The sequence below is a fragment of the Antechinus flavipes genome, chromosome 2 (assembly GCF_016432865.1).
Source record: "Antechinus flavipes isolate AdamAnt ecotype Samford, QLD, Australia chromosome 2, AdamAnt_v2, whole genome shotgun sequence".
Lineage (NCBI taxonomy): Eukaryota > Metazoa > Chordata > Mammalia > Dasyuromorphia > Dasyuridae > Antechinus > Antechinus flavipes.
The window spans coordinates 310,631,758-310,655,083 of record NC_067399.1 but is presented as its reverse complement, the minus strand read 5'-3'; the positions used below and the strand labels follow the sequence as shown (position 1 = coordinate 310,655,083).

The window sequence follows — 23,326 nt, the reverse complement described above, 5'->3', positions numbered from 1 at the left end:
TTTTTTTTTTTTTTTTTTTTTTGCTGAGGCAATTGGGATTAAGTGACTTGCATAGGGTCACACAGTTATACTGCTTCTCCAATTCAAATGTACACTGCTTGAAAGCAAGGACTGGGTGATAATTTTAAATTTTTTTTGTCTTTTTTTGTATCCACAATATTTTAGTTTAATGAGTGTTGATGACTAAGTGACTAATTTAAAGGACAATCAACAAAGTCAAAATCAGCAAAAGTCAAGAATGATGAAGATTAAGAAAGTTGGCATGAGATTTGGCAATTAGGAAATCACTTGTAACTTTGGAGAAAGCAGTTCTGGGCAAAGATGACTGTAATTTCAAAATTGATGATGATATGCCAGACAAAAATAGAAAAATTCAGAAGAAGGATTGTAAAGGGCTGAAACTCTTAAAAGGTGTGCTTGAATCAGACATTGGAGCACTTAAGGCTAATTACCTATTGGACAATAACTCCATTAGCATATTTTTGGAAAAATGGTCCTTCTCACTATTCCGTGTTGGCTCGATCTTTTGGTGTATACAGATAATCATAGGAGGGATTAGGGGGTGAAGTGAGACAAGCCAGACTCACTTTGCAGGAGGACCAGGAGAAGGGAGGTTAGTGGAGAGCTTGTGGCAGTTTTGTCCTTCTCCTTCACTTCTCCCCATAAAGACCAAGGATTTTTGCTTATCCTGACTCTGGCTGATCCTGAGGTCTCCAGGGAACTAGCCCAGAATTTGCAAAGGATGGATTTGAGGGCAAAAATAATGAGTTCTATTTTAGATGTGACAGTATTGAGGTGACAAAGAAACAGAATTCAAAATGTCCAGTAAAAATGGTATTATAAGTTTGGAGCTCAGGAGAGAGATTAGAACTATATCCAGTGATATTAGTCTGCATACAGATGATCATTAAACCCACAGAAATTGATAAAATCACTGAGAGAAGTTATAGAAAGAGAAGAAAAGAGGACTTAGAATAGCTCTTTGGGAGTTCACATTATGAAAATATCCAGCAAAGGATACTGATAAGAAAGAAAAATAGGTGGGAGGAAAAGAGACAATAAAAACATAGAGGAGAGAGTATAGAAGAGAAGTAGGAGGTAAACAATTGCATACACTGAGAAGGTGCCCTACCCTTAAGGATAACTGTTCCAGGGTGAGGAACAGAAACATGGGGAAAGGGCACTGAATTTGGCAATGAAGAGGTCACTGGAAATTCTTTGTAGAATGATAAAGGCAAAAATTACATTGCAAAGCACTGAGTAATAAAAGAAGAAGACATGAAGGAAATGAGTTTAAACAAATTTTTAAAGGAGTTTGGTTGTAGAAGGGAAGAGAAATGTAAGATGATCACTTAAGGCAATGGTGGTTCAAGTGAGATATTTTAAAGACAGAAAAGCTCTGGGTATATTTGTAAGCAAGAGGGGAAAAAGTTATCAGATAATTAGAGATTCATGATTAACATCTATGATATAAAATTATTTTCAATATCTTAAGGGAAAACTACTAAACTTCTTTTGAGACAAATATGTTCCTAATAAAATAAAGTAGGATACAATAAAGGGAGAGATAAAGTAGGGAAAGTGAGGTATAAATCAATATTATCATATCCCACTCTTCACCCTCTCCATCATTCAGTTCCTATGATCACATTGAACTCATACAAGGAATGAAATATTAAGCTCAATATTAGATAATTGTCTAGCAAAACTAAACATATTAAAAATAAAAATAACCAGAAACTTCAACATTACACCAAAACACAGAAAATAAGTTTTAAACAAATATATTCAAAAATTTGAGAAAGCACAGGTATAGAAAGATCAAGCTTTACTACGATAAATATATAGATATATATATGCATGTGTGTATATTATAGCTAAATTTTTCTCAATGGTATTTGGTTTAAATAAATTCACTAATTGAGAAATTCCCCTTAATCCAGCTGCACTGCTATTTATCTTTCATGATATCTTCTATTCTTTATTTGGTTAAGATTATTCCCCCTTGCTATAATAGTAAAAGGCATGTCACTTCATGCTCTACTATTTTCCCCCCAAGAATTTAGCTTTTTATTTTAATACTACATTTCAAAACTTGAGATTTTTGTTGTATACAGTGTAAAATGCTACTGTAAAATCAATTTAAGCCAGATTATTTTTCAATTTTCTCATCACTTGTCAAGGAGGAAGTCTTTTTCTCCACCCCCAAAGTAGTTTATATTTTCAGGTTTATCAAACACCAAGTTATTGAATTCAAATATCCCACTGTTTCATTTTTATTTATTTATTTAATATCACCAAATAATCTTGATAATTTTTACTACTTTAAAATATAGTGTAAAGTCTAGAAGTGGTACTCTTTTCACTCCTATTTATTTTCCTACTTCATTCCTACCTACTTTTCAGACTTCTTATTGAGATCATGTGATCCTCAGAATGTACTTTTTTCCTTTTGTAATTGATTGAAAAAAAAACTTCAAACTTGGGGCAGCTAGGTGGTGCAGTGGATAGAGCACCAGCCCTTACGTCAGGAGGGCCTGAGTTCAAATCTGACCTCAGACATTTAACACTTCCTAGCTGTGTGACCCTGGTCAAGTCATTTAACCCCAATTGCCTCAGAAAAAAAACAAATAAACATTACAATTAGTAGAATCTTCTGGCTACATTGATCCAACCTAACCATGAGTAATGAATATTCTACTAATTAATTATTTAAGGATACTATTGAACATCTAAATGTATATCTAGTATTAGTAAAAAGTAACCTAGCTTATATAATGGCTATACTAATAGATAGTGTAAAGGTATCACAACTTCTATATGACTAAATATAAAAGCTTTTGTTAACAAAAATGAATTAAGTGGCTCACCTACCAAATTCTCATATCTATATATCTAAACAGCTTCACATGGAATCTTCTAAATTAAAAAAAAAAAAGAGGTCTTTTAAATAAAAATTTTAATGGGATTTAAATCCATTTGATGAAATTTTGAAAATGCAATACCTTATTAATGCACAGGAACAATTGATGTGCCATCAAAAAAGATGGAAACTTGCTAACAAAATTTAAATGCAGATCTTTGAACAATTGAGAGATACAATTAAAAAAGGAATACAGTAAAGGTTGAAATGGAACATTTCCCATGAAGCTGGGCATGGACTCTGGCCCCTTCTAGTGCAAAATATGAGTTGACCTCTTGCTAAAGAACATCTACGATCAGCAGCTCCTAATTATTCCTCAATTATTTCCTTGACTGGAAGTTGTAACAAAAAAGTATTGGCAACTAAGACAAGGTGAGTTGCCCTCCCCAGTAGACTGTAAGATTTGAGTATGTGGCAGACCAGAGGCAATGCTGCACATGAAGTCAGGAAGATGTTCCTTCAAATATTGCCTCAGACAATTAATAGCTGTATGACACTGGGCAAATCACTTACCCTCTGTGTGCTTCAATTTCTTCAACTATAAATTGGGAGTAACAATAATACTAACCTTCTAAGGTTGTTGTAAGGATCAAATGAGATAATATTTTAAACCTTAAAGCATTATATAAAACTTGTCCTTGTTGTTGGTGATGGTGGTGGTGGTGGTGGATTCATATTAAAGTTTTGCTTCTCTTTCTCTTTTGTGAGGCAGTTGTTTGGGACTATGCCAGCACATGGCAATTAGAACATGTGGTTATCTGGGTGAGCTTGATACTGAAGCTCAAGTTTCTAGCTATCTCTTGTTCAATTATTTCTTTCCCTGAATCCAGATTATTAAACATCAATCCTGGGAGATGTTGCCAGCTCTGCTGCTGAACCCAAGTTCAAGTTCCTTAGTTCCTACATTGGCAATGGCTCTCAGGGAAATTCTGGCTTCCTGATACTTACTATTGTAATGTTCAGAGATGGAGATGGGCATTGAAAGAATATTGAAACTGAAAACACTAAGAAAACCCAAGCCTAGTGCTGAATGGACAATACATTCAAATTCTATAAGTCCTTCAAAGGTAGTGATAGTCTGAGGGAAAACTGAAAGGTCTATATAGCAGTCCTACAAAAATGACTTGATCCTTCAGGGATAACATAAGAGAAAAAATGATTGCTTTACATTTTAACCATTTATTAATGTGCCCTTATAAGTCTTAGGTTTTAAGAAATTTTTTTGGAAAATATAAACAGTTCATTTACAGCTGATATCTATTTTATGCACAGAGTTCTTGTTCTTGAAAAAAACTTGTTATTTTAGGAAAACCCTAGGTATAACTTTGCTTATGCAAATTATCTCCAAAACATGGGAGTAGAAGTATAAAGGATCAGAGAAGGCAAGAAAAGATTGACAGCCCCTCTCTTTAGAACCAAGGAGTACATGAAGATAAACCTGAGTTCTGTATGGCCTAAAGAGAGGGACATTTTGGAGAAAGGTTACCCACCCTACACACACAAACACACACATACACACACACACACACACACACACCATACATGGTTAAAACAAGATCGTGATTTAGTATCTACTAATGAACTTCTTTTATTGGTTCTATGTAGCTCTGAAAGCTGTTATTAGCTCTGACAGTCATTAAAATCAAGTATCAAAATACACTGAACTTAAAACCACACCTTCAAATTTGATAAAGAATTAAAATGAAATTTTCAAAAAAAATAATAATAATGAAGTACTAAAAATATTAATAATATTTTAGTGAGAGAAAAAAGGTTTTTTTGTACAATGAATAAAGTAAAAATTATTTTTAATGTTCATTTCATGTTGAGACTTTTTAATTTTTTCATATTTTGTTATAAATGATACATTTATATAGTAATAAACTATGTAATGTGTGAATAACTATAGTTATACATGATAAAATATTTTTTACTAATAAAAGTACATGATCAAAAAAATTTGGAGCAAAAAGGATGGAATGTTGGGATGAGAGTCAAGAGGTTCAAGTTTTTTATCTTGGGCTACATGACTTTATGTGACTCAGGTAACTCCCTCAAACTTTGTCATAAGTTACAGAAGAAGGCAGGTACAGGGAATTTCCTATACTTAAAAAATTATAGGCCATTTGCTTAGCTGGAGAACTGATCCATTAATTACATTATATAATTATCTCATTTCTTTTTATGCAGGAATGGAAAGCTGCCTAGAAACAAACACAGAGAAAACAATTTACTTTTCCATTTAAGATGATAGCTATCAGACTAAAGTCACTCTAAAGATAAGTTAACTATAAAGTCTGTCAGAATAATGCATGAACAATTAAATTCTGCTTATCCCAAAAAATACTCCTCTTTTTTTAATGATATCTTTAGTGGCCAAGATATAAGTAATTATCAGTTATGTACATACTGAAAAGTCATTATCTTATTTTATGGCATGTTTTTTTTTTTTCCCTTCCTAGAAAATCTTTCAATAATAATTTTCCCAAGTACATTTCATCTTTATAGAAATTTTATTTAAGAACTATCTAACTACTTCTGTTTAACTAAAGAAGTACAAATATTCCATTGTTTTACTAAAGAGCAAACAGATCTCAGAAAATTAAAAAAATAAGTATTTAAAGTCAATTTTATGCATATCAGTAAAAAGATAGAACTGAAATAACCCTGAATTTAGAATCCAGTGGGAAAAGGAAAAGAAAAATTGAAGATATGATTTGCCTTCAAGTGCTTAGTAAATTATCTTTCTTTATTGGTCAATAAAGAGCAAAAGCTTCATTAAAATTGAGGGTCAAATTAAAACAAAATAAAGATATTCAGTCTAGTTCTCCTTTCTGGTACCTCAGTATATGTGAAATATGGAAGAAGATTTCTCCCCAATTTCTGGCTCCAAGAATTAGACTGATGAGGTCAACAAATAGAAGTATTTCTTAATTGTGGCTGTTTTCATTTTCATGGAATTCATGTCATCAGTCTTACATACAAGAAACTGGGGCAAGAAGGAAAATATAAGAGATTTTCTCCAACATTAAAGAGATTAAAGCAGCCAGGATCACATCTGTTTTAGCATATATGCATGCATTACTATTGAAATTTTTAAGATGAAAATAATTTTATTTAAAAATAATAAAGTTTATGTTATGTTCACTTTTTTCTTTTTTCCTGTTTTTTTCTCTCTCAGGGTTTTGTCCTGATTTTTCTCTCCCCACATGATTCATAAAGAAATGCATATTAAAAAAATGAATGTACATGTATAACCTATAAAAAAACACAAAAGAATAAAAATAAAATTACTGGTAGATTTAAAAACATGTACCTACATAAAGTGGCAATTAACTTGTTTATATTGTTTTTTGGAGAAAAAGCAAGCATAATAGGCCTTTAAAACTAAAGGCCAAAAAATAAAAAAATAAAACTAAAATAATCAGGATCTCTAAGTACTTGTAAATTTTATTCTTGCCTTTTATTTTTAATCACTTTATATTAATCATTCCTTTTATTCATCTTCTACCCTTTATCTGCCTATCTCCATATAAAAATTAATTATCCCATATAATAAAGAAAAATAGTTAAGAAAAACCAACTAACAGTGATTTATATCACTCAAATTTCTCCACTGATAAAAGATAAGCAAAATTGGTAATTATAATTAATTTAAGTTGGCTGCTTTTATTCTATAGTTTTCATTTAGATTATGGGAGATATTGGTAAATATATTTTTGTTTCATCAGCTAATGATCTTAAGATACACTTAAATTCAAGAAAACCCCTTGACAATAGATAATGCTTTTCAATTTTGTTTTCTATCAGGTTTTATTTTAGTATGATGGAAGATCAGAGAAACTAAAAAGATTTTTAATAATATATAATAATAATACAAAACCCCTTATACCTTGACATTGATTTCTTGGACCATAAATTAAGTGACTAAGAATGTTTGGGTTTTTGTACTGATAGTCTAAATTTCTGTATTGATAGTCTAAATTGACAGTCTAAATCTTTACTTAAAATACAATAGGGGAAATTCTTTTTGAAAGAAAATATTTATATAGGTATTAACAAATCTCTTTCTCTCTCTCTCTCTCTCTCTCTCTCTCTCTCTCTATATATATATATATATATATATATATACACACACACACACACATACACACACACATATATATTCTTTTTGTAGAATCACTACCATAAAATCCAAAAAAAATTATTCTTTTGTGCCAAAACACAAGATAAATTCAAATGTGGTATAAGATAAAGCAGTTGATACATCAGATTACAAAATAAAAGACACTACAAAGATAAAACTTGCTTCTATGATAAAGTAAAAACTAGTAGCAAAACCTTGACCAAATACTATCATTGCATATCAATTATTGTTATGTATTATTTTTTCTCTGTTATTCTTCAATTACTTAAGACCAATTTTAGGAAAGTGAATAAAAACTTTCTATTGGTGAAAAATCATGTCAGTTGTCATTTAATTATCACTTAGCATTTAGTTTAAATTGTGGCCTATATTCCTTTAAGATTCTTCAATGAACCTAAAAGTCAAACATCAGTTTATTTCAGGAAGGTTGACTAAATGGATATAAGAAGTCAGCAGAGATTAAATCAGAACAGAACCATTGATCAAGGATGCCTGGAATTCTTTGGAATACAAATAGTCTATCAAGGTTAATGAGGTTCAACTTGAGTTTAAAACAAGGGAATTAATGTTCTTGGTATATTCAGCACAGTTACTGATTTAAAGTCTTAGATAAATTTTCAAAGTTAAGTTATATAAATTCAAAGTTAAGTTTTACTTTTGCTTTCAGTTTTGATTAGTGTGAAATGATTGCTCAAATTTTATGTATTTGAGTCTAACCAAAACTATTATAATTATTAAAATATAAAAGTACTTTTAAAAATTTACAATCTTTCTAGAAATACATTACTTACTAACAAAACCACCCAATCACCCACAATATCTAATATATAAGTGCAACAGATAGAAAATATAATGTTTTTCAAATGAATCATTTTCTATTGCTTAATTCCTCAATAATTATTCAAATATGAACTAATCATTCATTAGCAAGGCAGTAAGCTGTTTTGTTTGGAATACAAAGATTAAATCAATTAGAACTTTTTAGTGCCTACTCATGCCGGACCCTACACTAAGATATATATGACATGATGCTATGGCAGAAAAATACAAACAAACCAAGGTCGCAGAATGCATTAAAAATTATGCAGCTTTCAAGAATAAAAATGCAGTAGTCTGTCTCCCTGCACCCTATCTTAATAAGATAATTTCTGAAGTCCTGTTTTCAGTTCCAGCCACCACATTTCAGGAAGGACATTGATAAAGACATTAGAAACAACTCTTTAATAGCTGGGGAAGATATTGACTGTCTGCCTGCCTCAATTACTTTGTAAAATGAGAACAAGAAAGCACCTACCTCCCAGAGTTGTTGTAAGAGTCAAACAAAATAATATACATAAAGCATTTTAAAAACCTTAAAGTTCCTTATAAATGTTACTGATCATATATAAACTACAGAACACTTAGCTTATATGGTGGGATTAATTGGTTGAAGATACAAAAAATATTTAGCCAAGGGAAGAGAAGATTTAGGAAAAGATATGATAGCTGTCATCAGATATCAAACTAAATTGTCACTAGAAGTAGCGATAAGATTTATCCTATTTAGCCATAGAACACACAATAGTAGGTAGAAGATGTAAGGAGTTCAATTCACGTTTCAGTAGACAATATGCTATTTCATGATCTCTTTCTGTTAAGTGATTTATACTATTTTAAAATTAGCTTGTAAAAAAAGAGATAGTGAGAGATAATAATCCCAGGTACTTTAAAAAAAATTTTTCTCATTTAAACTAAAAGGTGAGAGTTTAATAACTTGAGCACAAAGCTATCTAAAACAATTTCACAATGTCTGCAAACAATGCAGAATACATCAAAGCCCTCAATGAACTTGAAGTAAATCTAATCAATAAATTCTGACTAAAAGGAGTTGAGCAGAAACTAATCAAATCTTACAGTAAAAATGAATGATCCTCCTTCTAAATGTCACAGAAAAGTTCATTTTTCATCCTATCCAAAGAGGAAGACTCTTGAAAAGGATTATAAAAGTGCAATGCAAAATTTCCTACATCGATGTTAGAATTAACCATTCACAGTGTCTCTCTCTATTTGATATACATGATAAAAAAAAAAAAAAAAAAAGCATTAAAGCTCAACATCCAGTACCCTAAACCAAAATCTCCCATCATGATTCCAACACTTCTAATCCCTACAAATCAAAGGATAATTAAGCAAGGAGACAAAGAAAAAATCCAGGGTCAGTGAATAGGCAAAAGGTGACTGTGATTAGCAAATAAAAAAATCAAACAACAGCCAGCTCAATATTATTTTTTTAGCTCATTCCACAAGTAGAAAATCAAGTGACGCAATCCACTCAGAAAAAGAGAAAAGCAGCTCCTGATTCTAAACAGTGGGCAAAAGGATTTGTTTACTAACAGTTGGTTAGTAATATATATATATATATATATATATATATATATATATATATATATATATATTTTTAACTTTTTATTGACCGAACCCATGCAGGGTAATTTTTTACAGCATTATCCCTTGAACTCACTTCTGTTCCGATTTTTCCCCTCCCTCCCTTCACCCCTTCACCCAGATGGCAAGCAGTCCTTTACATGTTAAATAGGTTACAGTATATCCTAGATACAATATATGTGTACAGAACCGAACAGTTTTCTTATTGCACAGGGAAAATTGGATTCAGAAGGTATAAATAACCCGGGAAGAAAAACAAAAATGCAAGCAGTTTATATTCATTTCCCATGTTCCTTCTCTGGGTGTAGCTGCTTCTGTCCATCCTTGATCAATTGAAACTGAATTAGCTCTCTTTATCGAAGAGATACACTTCCTAGTTAGTAATATTTTTTATAAATTTTCTGCTTCAGGAAAAATAACTACATTTTTACAACACATTACTTTTCTTAACTATACAAAAGTTTGGTTTTTTTTTAAAGCAACCTACGATGATAATTTAAAATGCTATGAGTCTATCACTGATCTAAGCATATTTCTGATAAGCTATTTATTAAATACATTGGAATACATTATGTAAGGAACATAAATATTTCATATCTTTAAAATTCTAAACAAAATCCAAAAGATATTTTCTATAATTCCTTGACAACACAACTGAAAAATACAAACTCTAAGGATAACAAAATTTTTTTTTCCAGTTTCATAAAATTAACTACTTTCTGTACTTAATAAGTCCCAGTATATCTAACTGTTCATTTTCAATTGTGAAATCCCTCAGTATAACACTTCAATAAAATTATAGGGGGAATGTTAATATAAAAAATATATACTAAAAGGGGAACTAGGTGGCACAGTGGATAGAGCACCAGTCCTAGAGTCAGGAAGACCTGAGTTAAAATCTGCCCTCAAGACACTTGACACTTAGCAGCAACTGTGTGATGCTGAGCAAGTAACTTAATTGGTGTTAAAACTCACCAACTATAAATGAAGGAATAAATACTAGGCTAGATGGATGCTTCTCTGAATAGAGCATTTGATCTATCTTGATTATTCAATTATAACAAAAAAGGAAATAGTTTCAAATATATCTTCTCTTATTCTAATACTTTTTTATAATTACTGTATTTATCCTAGAAATAAAAGATTAATATAGGGTGTCCCAAAAGATTTAGGACAATTTTAAGCTTACTAGCTTTAAGTTATTAGGTTTAAATAGGTTAAAACTACACTATGATTTCTGGGATAGTCTGTATAATGGAATGTGTATTTCTCTAATCTAATTTATGATGGATCAGAATAAAACTACAAATTCAAGGATGCTTCTCAAACCCATCAGGTCCAAGTAGCTTTAGTGTGGAAAGATTTTGGTCTGAAAAAAAAGGCTAACATCACCCTTTCAAAGTAATTTCTCACCTGTCAACATTGTATTGACACACATCTAGTTTCTCAATGGAGGGGATCACTTAGATTTTCAAAGTGAAAAATAATTGCCATTGGAATAAGAACATTTAAATTAGGAAAAGAAGGAAAAAAAAAAAAAAAAGACTGGCTATGAATAGATGAAGAAGAGGAGGTTTTTGTGGATTGAGGACAAATTCAAATTTCCCAATTTTTTTTTCCGGTTCATCAGATAATTTTGTTGAATCCAACTGTGGTTTTAGAGATTTAATTTACAATTTTAGTCACCTCTGTTTGTTCTTCTAACTGCGCTTTTTCCTTGTCTTTTCTCTCAATGCATCGCTTCAATTCCTGTACCTCAGACATCATGACACTATGGTTCAACTTGGCTTTCAGCTCTGAGATCTGTTTCTCCATTTCTTGCTTCTCTGGATCAGACCTCTCAAGCCCTTTTAAAATAAGATAGAATTACATATGTAAGTAATATATACATACATAAATGTAATATTTATATAACATACAGATCCTTTATACACAGAAGAATATAGGAGCAATTATCATGCATCAAGAAGCATTTGTGAGGATTCACTGTGCCAACATATAAAGGTATATAAAAAAGCTGACAAATCCAGTTCTCAAAGGTATCTATAGACTATCAAGGCTATAAAACGTGGAATAAAACAAAATAAGATACTGAGTAGTAGTAGTAATAATAACAACTAACATTTTTTATAAAGTACTTTCTAAGGTGCTAAGCATCTTAGTAAGCATTTTGTAATTAGTATTTTATTTGATCCTCACAACAATCCTGGGAGATAGGTATTATTAATATCCCCATTACTTCACATAGAATCCTTTTCCAAAAACCCTAATAGGCTACTTAAGTATCCTAAAATGGAGGTAGCTACGTATTTCATTGGATAAAGTGCCAGGCCTGAAGTTAGAAAGATCTGATTTAAAATTTGGCCTCAGTTACTAGTTGTTTAATGCTAGCCAAGTTACTTAACCTGTTTGCCTCAGTTTGTAGATCTATAAAATGGGGATACTAATATAGCTATCTCCCACAGTTGTGAGAATCAAATAAAATAATAATTACAAAATGAATGCAATGAAGTAGCTCTTGTCTCTTCAAGAAATGCAATGAAAGAATATGTATATCCTTTATCAATCCAAAAGAGTTGCCCTGTGCTAGTGTATCTTAGTTTTCTACAGTGGCAGGACCCTTTAATTTAAATAAAACTTTAACAAAGTTCACACTAAAATTCTTTAAAATTAATATTCTTAATGTCTATTAATGACAATTTTAAATTAAATGATTGCAGTATTTTAGAATTTCTTACATTACAGTCTGAGAAACATTATATTATGCTAGTAAACTACCAAAGCTAAAATTTCTCCAAAGGGATTTCAAACAGCAAAATCCTATCTTCTAAATCTTACTTGTGGCTTTTGCCCATTCAGTTGAATGGGAACCTGCAACCTAACTATTCCATCCAAGACACTATTATGGAAGTTCAAATAATGAAAATTCTTTTTTGCAATATAAACAATAAACTGGTAATGTTAAATCTTTTATGACTTATATTTCTATAATCACTGATTTGCTAAGCCAGGAGTTTTACTGGAAATTACAACACAAAACAAGCAAATTTGATTTGACATTATTAAAATGTTAGGATTCTATGCTTTTAAAAAAAATTATGAGTGAAAGTTAAAAAAAAATTTAAAGTTGTTTTTCTTTTAAAAACTATTAAAAGACCATTTTTTTCCTAGCTTACTAGAACTACAGAAAGTAACTTGCAGCAACAATATGTAAATTTTGAAGTCTCTCATCTAACTGCTGTTAATGAGTTCTTTCTCTTCAACAAAATGACAGTTAACAACATACAGCTGTAGGGAAAAAAGAATTACATATATATGTATACATATACATATATACATATATAACTAAAAAAGGGACACAATGCAAAATGAAATCTATTTGAATTCTCATAATGAAATAAAGGCTAGCAAGATCTATTCATTTGTAAAATTACAAAACTCTATGAGATAGTCTCTAAGGTCTTTTCTAAGTCTGAAATCATATAGCATCTACAACTCTTTGGTTTAAACAAATTAGCTAGTTCAAAATCTGCCCTCTTCCAGTTATTCCATAGCAATGAATAAAGCCTTTTGTCAATAATCCTATCAGACACTATCCTTAATTAGTTAATTTCTGTTTTCTACACACAATAAAGACAGTAAATATCCCTCCTGTCATTCTGAGAAGTAGCTTGTAGCCCAGTCTGACTGAACAAAGAGGATGCATCTCTAAATTCTAGGATCTTCTCTCCATGGGGCAAAATAAATAAATAAAACTGAATTATAATGGAAGGGAGGGCTCCCCTGAGTTTTAGAGCCAAAAAATACTCATGAGAGATTATACCACTTTCCTGTATTAGAGTAGGTAGCATTATTATCAAAACAATACACAGACTAAGAAAACAGAAATAGTCTGGTAGCCTAACACATTATAAAATGCAGAATACCAAAGATCTTTTGCTGTATCACTTCACTTATACCTTACCAGAATAAAACAGACTCGTAGTCAATGAACACTGTAATTTAAATAGTTCTTTTATAAGCTCCAAAGAAGTAGCATGATTATTCATCTTCTTTACTTTGTAGCCTCTAATTCGTGTTTCTCTAAGATTGTTATGCCAAATTGATTTATAGGTATATAATATCACCAGAAGAATATGACTGGTTTTTCTGGTGATGTTAGTAGTATTGTTGTTGTTATCATTGTTGTCATTGGATATTTCAGAGAGACTCTGAAATTTTCCAAATGTAATTTGTCATTTGGGAAGAGGGGTCTTGCCAAGTTTTTTTGCAGTTACTTCATCTGCCTAACAAATGCTGATAAATACATAACCCACAATTAATTTCATAGGGAATTTTTTCTCTTATTATACTCACTACAAACAATGCAAAACAAAATGTCTGGTGTTCTTATGAATGATGTTTCATGTTGCCTTTTAATACAAAATAAAATCTATCCTGCCAAGTTTTTTATTGGCATCTTTTTATTGCCTCACATTTCCATACAGCTATGAAGTCTGCATGTCTTCTGAATTTACTGATAGGGAAAACATAAAAATCAAGGTGGTTCATTTCCTCCAACAATGTATCAATTCAATGATCAGCATATAAAGATCTCATATTTAGAATTCCAAAAATTCATTTTTATAGACTATCAAAAGACTGATTTGGGGCATTTTTGCCTCCTTTTCTGCCACTCCATCATAATCACTACTAGACTTGAGGTCATTTTGAATACTTCTTTGTTTCATGGAATACCACAGCTAAAAGAATTTTTCATAAAAGGACTAAATCATTGATGATGAAATTTCCTTTTTTTTTTTTTTGGTAAATGGATTTCAGACAGCTGACATGTAAATTACTGAAGATGAATCTCATTAAATTGTGTTCTTCACAGATATTTTGCTTTAATATTTTTAATAAATAAAGGTACTAAAATTTTTCCTGAAGAAAAGCTACTTTGGATTTCTTCAAGTTATTATAATCCCTTAGAGGAGTGGGGGAAATGGTTGGGAATGGGAGGCAAGAAGGAATGATAGAAAGAAAGCATTATAGAGTTCAAATCATTGAACAAAAAGATGAAGACTTGGTGATTGATTATTTATGCTACTTTTCTCAATCCCCTAATCCCCTAAACCAATAGAAAAGCTCAGAAATGGCAATCAACTTGGAGACCATTTAACTAAGGTTTCAAGAAACATTTGTGAATCATAATCTCCTGGGGAACCCAAGGCTTAAAACTGATAAGAGAATGAATGAATGAAATGAAAAAGCAGCTATGAAATTTACTCTGTACAAGTACTGTGGTAAGCATTGGGGATACTAAGAGAAAAAATAATTTCTGCTCTCAAGTAATTTACTTTCTAATAAAGAAGATAACATATTTAGGATAAAAAGGTACAGTTCTCAGGATGTAGTTAAAAGACAGATTATAATACCTTTTTTTGATAATGCTACATCCATTGATAAAACTACTTCGATTTCTAATGCAACATCATTTTGACTGTGTAAAGGACTTGATATCAAGAATTTGCTTTTCTGAGTCTTGATATTTGCTACTCCCAGGTCCATAAAAAGCAATAGTTAGCCTACATCTTTACAAACATTGCCACCCTACAGATGATTGCCACAACTGGACTAGAAATACTGCTATTCCCAAGAATATCTCCATTGGCATCTGCAGGGAAGAGGTGATTTAACTAATACATTTTGTGTCTTCTGTTTCTCCCTCATGGTTTCTTCTTGTTTCATCTAAGCTGAATTTTCTGCCCTGGAGGTGACAATCAGTAAGGTTGGCTGCAAGCATTTGGAGTGGTGATAACTCTCCCAGAACTACTAGACTTACCTACTTGTTGCTGGCAGTAGGGAGGAACTGAGAGTACCAAAAATAATCACTATAAAAGAACAAAGATTGTTTTTCAAAAAACATCTTTGATAGAAATGATTTTAAATGAGATTTTAAGTATACCTCGTCTAAATTTCCTGTCATCTTCATGCTCATTCTGTTGGTTTGTTTGTTGCCTAGAAATTTGTGGTGCTTGATAGGTCATGAGTTGAGCACGTAGATCTTCTATCTAAATATAGACAACAATAATAACAATAAGTTTAATTAAACTCAATAAGCAGAAAATAAATTTATTAAATTTATAAATTATTATCAACTCCATGAATATATCTACTTCTGTTCTATACTATCTACTTCAAAGAAATACATAGCCTCCTTTCTCAATATTCACTATGATCTCTTCTCTTCAGTCTTCTTACCATACCTGACTTCCTAGATCTTGCCAACATACAGATTGCCTTTCTTCTTCTTTGACAATCTATGTCCATCATACCACAAAAACTGATTTTTGGAAAGTCTTCTTTGATTTAACTTTACCTGTTCCTTCAATATTCATTCCCACATAAGACTTTTGTCTGTATTATAATGTTTATACGTTTTCCTCTTACTTTTGTAGATGTCCTAACTATCTATTTAGCTTATAAACACTTTGAATCCAAAGATTCTCTCTCCAATTGTGTGGCATAATAAAACAAGCAATTACTAAATTCAGATTTATGACAGACTCCATCATAGTCCATTTGCAATGTAGACTGCACTACAAATGATGTAGCAGAAAGAATACACTTGGGTTTCATTCCTGGCTCTGTAACTGTAAGATCTTGGATGAGTCACTTGATTTTTCTGACTCTCAATTCCATCATCTATAAAAAAAAGGAATGATAAATACTTTTTTTACCTAATTTATAGGATTATCAAGGGACATAAATGAGATAAAACAAGCAGACCAAATGACAAATCGTAATGTAAGAACTGCTTGCTAAAAATACAAATATTTACAAAAATGTGTATTATGTAGATGTATTATTTGTGCATATATAAATGTGTAATTTTGTAGTTATATATGTTATACACATATGAAACTATAAATAGATGTGTATAACCTTAGTTCGGTGTTCTCTTAGCTCCCCTCCTACTTGTCTAATCACTTTTTTTTCACCTCGTTTGTTTGTACTTCTTCCAAAATGCAATCTTTAGTCCAGACCAAGGCTATCTAAACAGATGAGCCAGGCCTAGTCTCTCTCCTTTGCTTCAGTCCCACTAGCATCACATGCCTAGCAAACATTCTGAATTTAAGATGATCTCAAATTCATCACATTCAAAACAGAAGTCAGCTTTCTCCATAAATCCACTCCTCTTCAATTCTTCTTTATTACAATTCATGGCACCATCACCATTTTAGCACCCAGATTTACAAATTTGGAATGTTATCTTCAAATCTTAGTAATAATTTAATAACAATAGCTAGAATTTATATAGCACTTTAGTGTTTAGCAAGTCCTTTCACAAATGCTCTCTCATTTGATTCTCACAACAACTTTATGAAGTAGCTGCTATTAAATTCCTTGTTTTACAGATGAGGAAAATGAGGCTGAAGAAAAGTAAATGGCTTGCCCAGGATTAAACAGCTGATAAACATAAGAGTTGGTATTTAAGTTCTCACCTTCTTGATTCAAAATCTAGCATTTCATCATCTGTGCCATATAATTGCCTCAGCACTTAATTATTCTCTTTGCATATCTATCTCTATCACTGTATCTCTCTATAGCTCTCTCTTTCTCTTTCTCTATCTTTCTCTATCTCTGTTTTTTTTCTCTATTTCTGCCTCTCTCTTTCCCTCTCTGTCTCTGACTTTTCTCCATTTCTTTACCAAGATGCCAAATCATCTCTTTCTCTTAAACATCTCTTGCATATGCAACCTTTCCACTCACAAAGTTACCATTAATCAACTCTTGCTGGACTTTATAATAATTGCTTCCTAGTACTTTTCCTGACCTGACACCCTCTCAACTTCAAGTACCTTCCTCAGAGCTGCCAAAGTGATTTTCCTAAAATGTAAGTATTACAATATCATACTCCCACTCAATAAATTCCACCAGCTCCCTATCATCTCTATGATCAAGTATAAATTCCTCCATTTTGCATTCAAAACTCTTCATAACCTCACTACAATTTACCTTTGCAACCTTATTATACATTTCTTCCTCCTGTGAATTCTATGGTCCAGTCACACTATCTTATTGTTTCTTACCTTTCACACTCTTCCATCTTCAGGCATTTGCAGCGCTATCCACCTTGCCTGAAATAATGCTCTCATCTCTACCTCTTACATTCTTACTTTTCTTTAAGATTCACCTCAAATATCCTCTTTTTATATAAGATTATTCCTGATTTCTACCCCAATCCCAGCTACCAGCTGACTCAAAAATTTCCTTATATCTATTTTGTAGATTCTGCAGTAGAACATAAAGTTCCATATGAGAGGGAATATTGTGCTTTGGTTTTTGGATTATCAATAAATAGAAGAGTGCTGGAACATAATAGGTGTTCTGTAGAGAACCAGAACTCTGGAGAAGTATACTTGAAACAAGGTGTTAACTCAGAGGAATCGATGAGGCAATGGTTATCTAGTTTACATATACTTAGTACTTGGCATGGTGATGTAATGGTTCTCTAAGTTCATACATGCCTAGTGTGCTGTAATGATATAATTGTAATAGAGCATATAAGGACCAACAAGGACTGGAAGAGAGGCATTCCATCTCCCACCTCCTGGTGGCTCTCCTGCCTTCTGCATTCCTCCACTAAGATGAAGGCCCATCTGAAGGTTCCCCCAGAAAGCTAGCCCAGTCACAAGTGAAGGAGACAGACTATGAAGGAGATAATAAAAACTTTGGACTTTATCCCTGACTATTCTTGTGGTGATTATTCTGCTGAAACTAGGGCTCATTCAAAAGACCTCCAGAAAGCTAGTCAAACAGTCTATTTTTGGTGCCCAAACATGGACTAAGGACCTACACTCAACTGACATAATTGATCGCAAGCCCAGTGAAGAAGTCCCTGTGAGATCCTGTGACCCGGAAATCGGGTAAGTACAAAAATAGACAAAATAGATCAGGAAACTTTGATAAGGGCTACACTAGTTACTTTCATTTCTCAGCTGAAATGGGGCAAAAACTCAGAAAATAACTTTCCCCATCCCAAGGGAAGTATGTAGAAAGCATAGTTAAGCTAATAAAAAACCAAGGTTTGAGTGTAACTTGGAAGCAGATCACTGAATTCAATTTAAGTTTATAATTTCTTGTGAGGTAGCACTGGTTCCATAAGGTTTTTGCATCACAGAAAAATCAATGGATATTTTATACACTGTCTACCATGACAAAATCTGTACTGTCAGGCATGTTGTCAAGATTTAACAATCCTCTTCTACAATAATGACATCTGGCATCCATGTCTACCAAACATTGTGTAATACACACAGACGTATCTCAAAACATAGTACAGTATAATTACCGTTTGTATTAAACACAGACAGAAAGGATATTAGAAAAGCATATTTCTTATCCAATTAAATTAACACAGCTATGTAAAGATATTAGGTTTTAAATATAAAAAAAGAGTCCAATGCTCATTTTGAAAAAAAAAAATTGGCTAGAAAATGTGATGTTTAAAAATTAAGACATCTCTCCTTAAAAAGATAGCAAGCAACCCCTGAAAAAGGTAAGTTCAACACAATAATGCATTCAAAAAGTTACCCCAACCTACAAATGTCTATTTTATACCTTTTACTTTCTCCTTCACTTTTCACTGCTCCTAGGAAAGTTCATTGAATAGATCTAGTCTACTTTTACATTTTCCATCCCAAGAAAAAAATATAAAGTAGAAATGTGAAGGTACACAAAGACACATTGTCACAGGGTGAATCTATGTCTTTTACCAGCTTATTCTGAATTTTCTAAATCTATTAAATGTTTATATATGCTAATACATTCAAGAGGGGTAAAAAAGTCTAAGAATATGAAGTGAGCTTCTTTATTCACCTAATTTAAAGGACTTAATAGTACACAGAGACTCAATTTAGTTTAATATAAAAGATTTTTATAACTTTATAAATTTACCTGAAGCAAAAGTGATTCTCGACTGCTTTCTGACTGTGCCAACAGCCTTCGGGATGTTTCCAATTCCTGCTCAACCTAAAGTTTCAATATCAGATAAAAAAGAAATTTGAAGGTTCAGTGTAACTACAAGGAACTAAGTCACAGTTGACATAGTATAAGAGATTAGGGAAGAAAAACCTGGGGGCAAACCTTTCAGTAGATGTCCTAAACTTAGAGGTACGAACAAATTATTTGTAAGAAATATAAATTGCTTACTAAAAACCTTCAATTTAAGATTTTTTTAAAAATTTAATCACATGAAACAGCATTAGAATAAAGGCTGATATAACTAACCTACTTAATATGTATTTTCTTTAATCTCCTTTCTTTGCAATATAATAATCATAAAAAGTAGCTAACCCAAAATCTAAGTTCAAAATAAAAATGCTCCTGTTTTCAGATTTTCTTAGCAATATAACCCACATATTTATAGACATAACCCAGAGCACTGAGATAATACCATGAAAGCAACTGAACTTTTAAGAACAGAAAATTTACCAAGTAAGAAACGTCATACTCTTTCAAACTAAGAAATTTAGTAGGTAATAGGAATAGATATGTTCCCTCAATAACTACAATCAACTCCAGTATAATGAAAGCTCCTTAAGGATATGAACTGCTTTTAAAAAAATTTTTCCTTTATATATCTCTAGAGTCCAGGAATAGTATCCTGAATATAATAGGCCCTTAATTCCTGTTGTTGGAATTAAATATGTAGTGCTTTTAATCTTTCCTGAGAATTTTTGCCTTATTTTCACAATTATATGACCTTTTTGTATACTTTAAAAATGTACATGAAACACCCAAATTTTCAAATAATCATTTCTATATCTGTGGCACAGTCATTCTTTAATGTTTTCCCATCCACTATACAATAGTAATGTTTACTTCAACAACAAAAAAGACAAGAGCATCAGCCACAGATAACCAGGAAATAAGTACATCTTCTCTAAGATCACCTTGGCAGACTATGGCAACTCTTCAAACTAGAAACGTTCTAACCAGGTGAATCCAATCAACATCAGCATATAAATAAGAGCTGTGCTTTTTTCCAGCCAATGATCTTAGCACATAGGTTTTAAGTTACTCAACAGATAATCTCTCAGCACAATTATCATTCTTCAAAGATTAAAAAGGTTTTAAAATTCTTACTTGAATCTTTTCACTTTCAGATTGTCTTAATTTGGTTTTCATCAATCCCTCATTTTCACTAGCTTTAGCATCCTGTTTCCTCAGAGCCTGGAATTAAAGAAAAAAAAATATGAATATTTATCAGTATGGTTCTATATACATTCAAGCATTAAAGTCATTAGTATTTACTAAGAATAGGCATCAATGATTAGGAATTTGTGTTAAACACAATCTGTAAATACAATCTGTACACTGTTATACACTAAGCAGTGAGTAATTTTCTTTTAATTCCTAAAGATTTGGTCATCAGAAACAATCTTTTCTGATAGGAATCTTTATCATTTATTTTTCTTTTTTGTAAATTATCACAATGTAGTTATACATTCAATGAATACAGAACTAACTGTAAACTGTAAACTGAACTAAGCTTAAACACTGCTTAAATAATCAAAATAAAATGTTATACTATCTTTTCTTGCAAGCAATTTAGACATAATTTCAAAAGATTTCAAGGGTGAATACTATTCACAACTCTTATAGCCTTAGTGCACTTTCAATAGATACAACGAAACATACATACCTATACATACATAACATATACATATCATACATGCATAATAATGTGTGTTTATACTATAGCCTCCTATGAAAATGTCATATCTAAATAGTAAATCATCAATAGTAGCTAGTATTATATTTTGCATATAACTGGTACATAACGGTTATTATTAATTAATATTAATGACAGAAAATACTAAGCCAACTTCCTGGTGAAGTCCTTTTCCAAATTTAATTAGGATGGTCCTCAGTCAATGGGTAATTGTTATGAGCCAGAACTTGAAACAAGGTGTTAACTCAATAGAGTTGATAGAAACAATGTTTAGGTAATTGGTTCACACATTAGAGTCCATACCTTTAAGGGAGTTTACACATTAGAGCTCACACATTAGAGTTCACAAGTTTGGGAGATTCACAAGTCAGTATTCAATATGAGACAAGTTTATACCTCCCACAATCCCACTCTCTCAGAGGAGGAGTCAACCTTTGGGTTCACACCTTTAAGAAAAGCTCTCAGTCTCAGCAAGATTCAGTTGGAGACACTGAGAGCCACAAGTCAGTGAAGATTCGATTAGAGAGATTGAAACCCAGAAGTAAGTCCATTGAAGGGATTGAGAAGCCAGGAGTCGGAGTTGAGCTAGAGGCAGAAGCTGGCAGAAGCAAAAGACTAGCAACGAGAGTTCTTGGAACCAAAGAAAACTAACTGGGCTATTTTGGAAGAGACAATAAAAGGTTTGAACTTTCATCAGCTGGCTGCATTTGAGGTGATTATTACTTTGAACCGAAACTAAGGCTGCCTCCAGAAAACCTCCCCAAGAAACCTGCTCCCAGAGAGAACTATTATAATTTAGAAAAGAAGAGAACACCACAGGTAATGAATGAGTGCAAACATACATGGACTAGGAAAATCTCTTTTATGGTATATTCCAGAGAACCTGTATTCTATCAACATAGCCATCAAGAACCTATGTCACTTACATGCCATAATGAAGCACTTAAAATGTTTCTAGTATTTAAATAATACTCAACAAATGTTTGCTACTGACACTGAAATATCAGCACAATATAATAAATATATCACATATTTCATTTTTTTCATACTTCAGTCTGAAATCTTCACAAATTGAAAAAAAAATTCTCTCAATATCTCTTCTCCTTCCTCCTTTTCTCTCTCTCTCTCTCTTACTCTTTCTCTCTCTGTACATATGTGCATGCATACACACACACACACACACACACATTTTCCTTCTGGATTTATATCAATGAAAGAAAATTATAGGAGCACATATTGAGAACTAATAAGGATTGTCAAGATCAAAAAATCCAATTCCTTCATTTTACACTTGAGGGTCTGAGAGATTAAGGAAAATAAAGAGGTCAATTTTCTTGTTCTTTTTCAGTCATGACTATTCTTCATGACACCATTTGGGGTTCCCTTGGCAAAGATACGGGAGTGGTTTGCCATTTCCTTCTCCAGCTCATTTAAAAGTGAGGAAACTAAGGAGAGCAGGGTTAAGTGACTTGCCCACATAGCTAGTAAGTATCTGAGATAAAATTTGAACTTGGGAAGATGTCTTCCTGATTTCAGGCCCAACACTCTATCCACTGTGTGACTTAAAAGATAAATAAAATAAAAAGGGCTTTTTTTCAAAAGAGAAATACTAAAAAAAATTAGCATTTTTATTGACAGAATATATGTGCATGAGTAATTTTTCAACATTGTCCCTTGCAATCACTTCTGTTCCAACTTTTCCCTTTTTTCCCTCCACTCCCTCCCCTAGATGGCAGGCAGTCTCATACATGCTAAACATGTTAAAGTATATCTTAAATACAATATATGTGTACATGTTTATATAGTTCTCTTGTTGCACAAGAAAAATCGGATTTAGAAAGGTAAAAATAATCTGAGAAGAAAAACCACAATACAAGCAATCCACATTCATTTCCCAGTGTTCTTTCTCTGGGTGTAGCTGGTTCTGTTCATCACTGATCAATTGGAACCAAATTAGATCTTCTCTTTGTCAAAGATATCCATTTCAATCAGAATACACCGTCATACAGTATTGTTGTTGAAGTATATAACAATCTCCTGGTTCTGCTCATTTCACTTAGCATCAATTCATATAAGTCTCTCCAAGCTTCTCTGTATTCATCCCGCTGGT

At 32.0% G+C, this 23,326-nt stretch overlaps 1 protein-coding gene across 1 annotated transcript in view; it reads right to left on the bottom strand.

The window, feature by feature from the left end:
• The window catches only part of CEP128 (centrosomal protein 128), a 547,917-nt gene that overhangs the window by 417,096 nt on the left and 107,495 nt on the right, over positions 1 to 23,326 (bottom strand). The window contains exons 11-14 of the mRNA XM_051973667.1: positions 20,628 to 20,714; positions 19,437 to 19,511; positions 15,442 to 15,547; positions 11,169 to 11,341 (exon numbers count right to left, since the gene is read on the bottom strand). Of these exons, the coding sequence (XP_051829627.1) occupies positions 11,169 to 11,341; positions 15,442 to 15,547; positions 19,437 to 19,511; positions 20,628 to 20,714 (441 nt within the window). The remainder of the gene's footprint in view (positions 1 to 11,168; positions 11,342 to 15,441; positions 15,548 to 19,436; positions 19,512 to 20,627; positions 20,715 to 23,326) is intronic.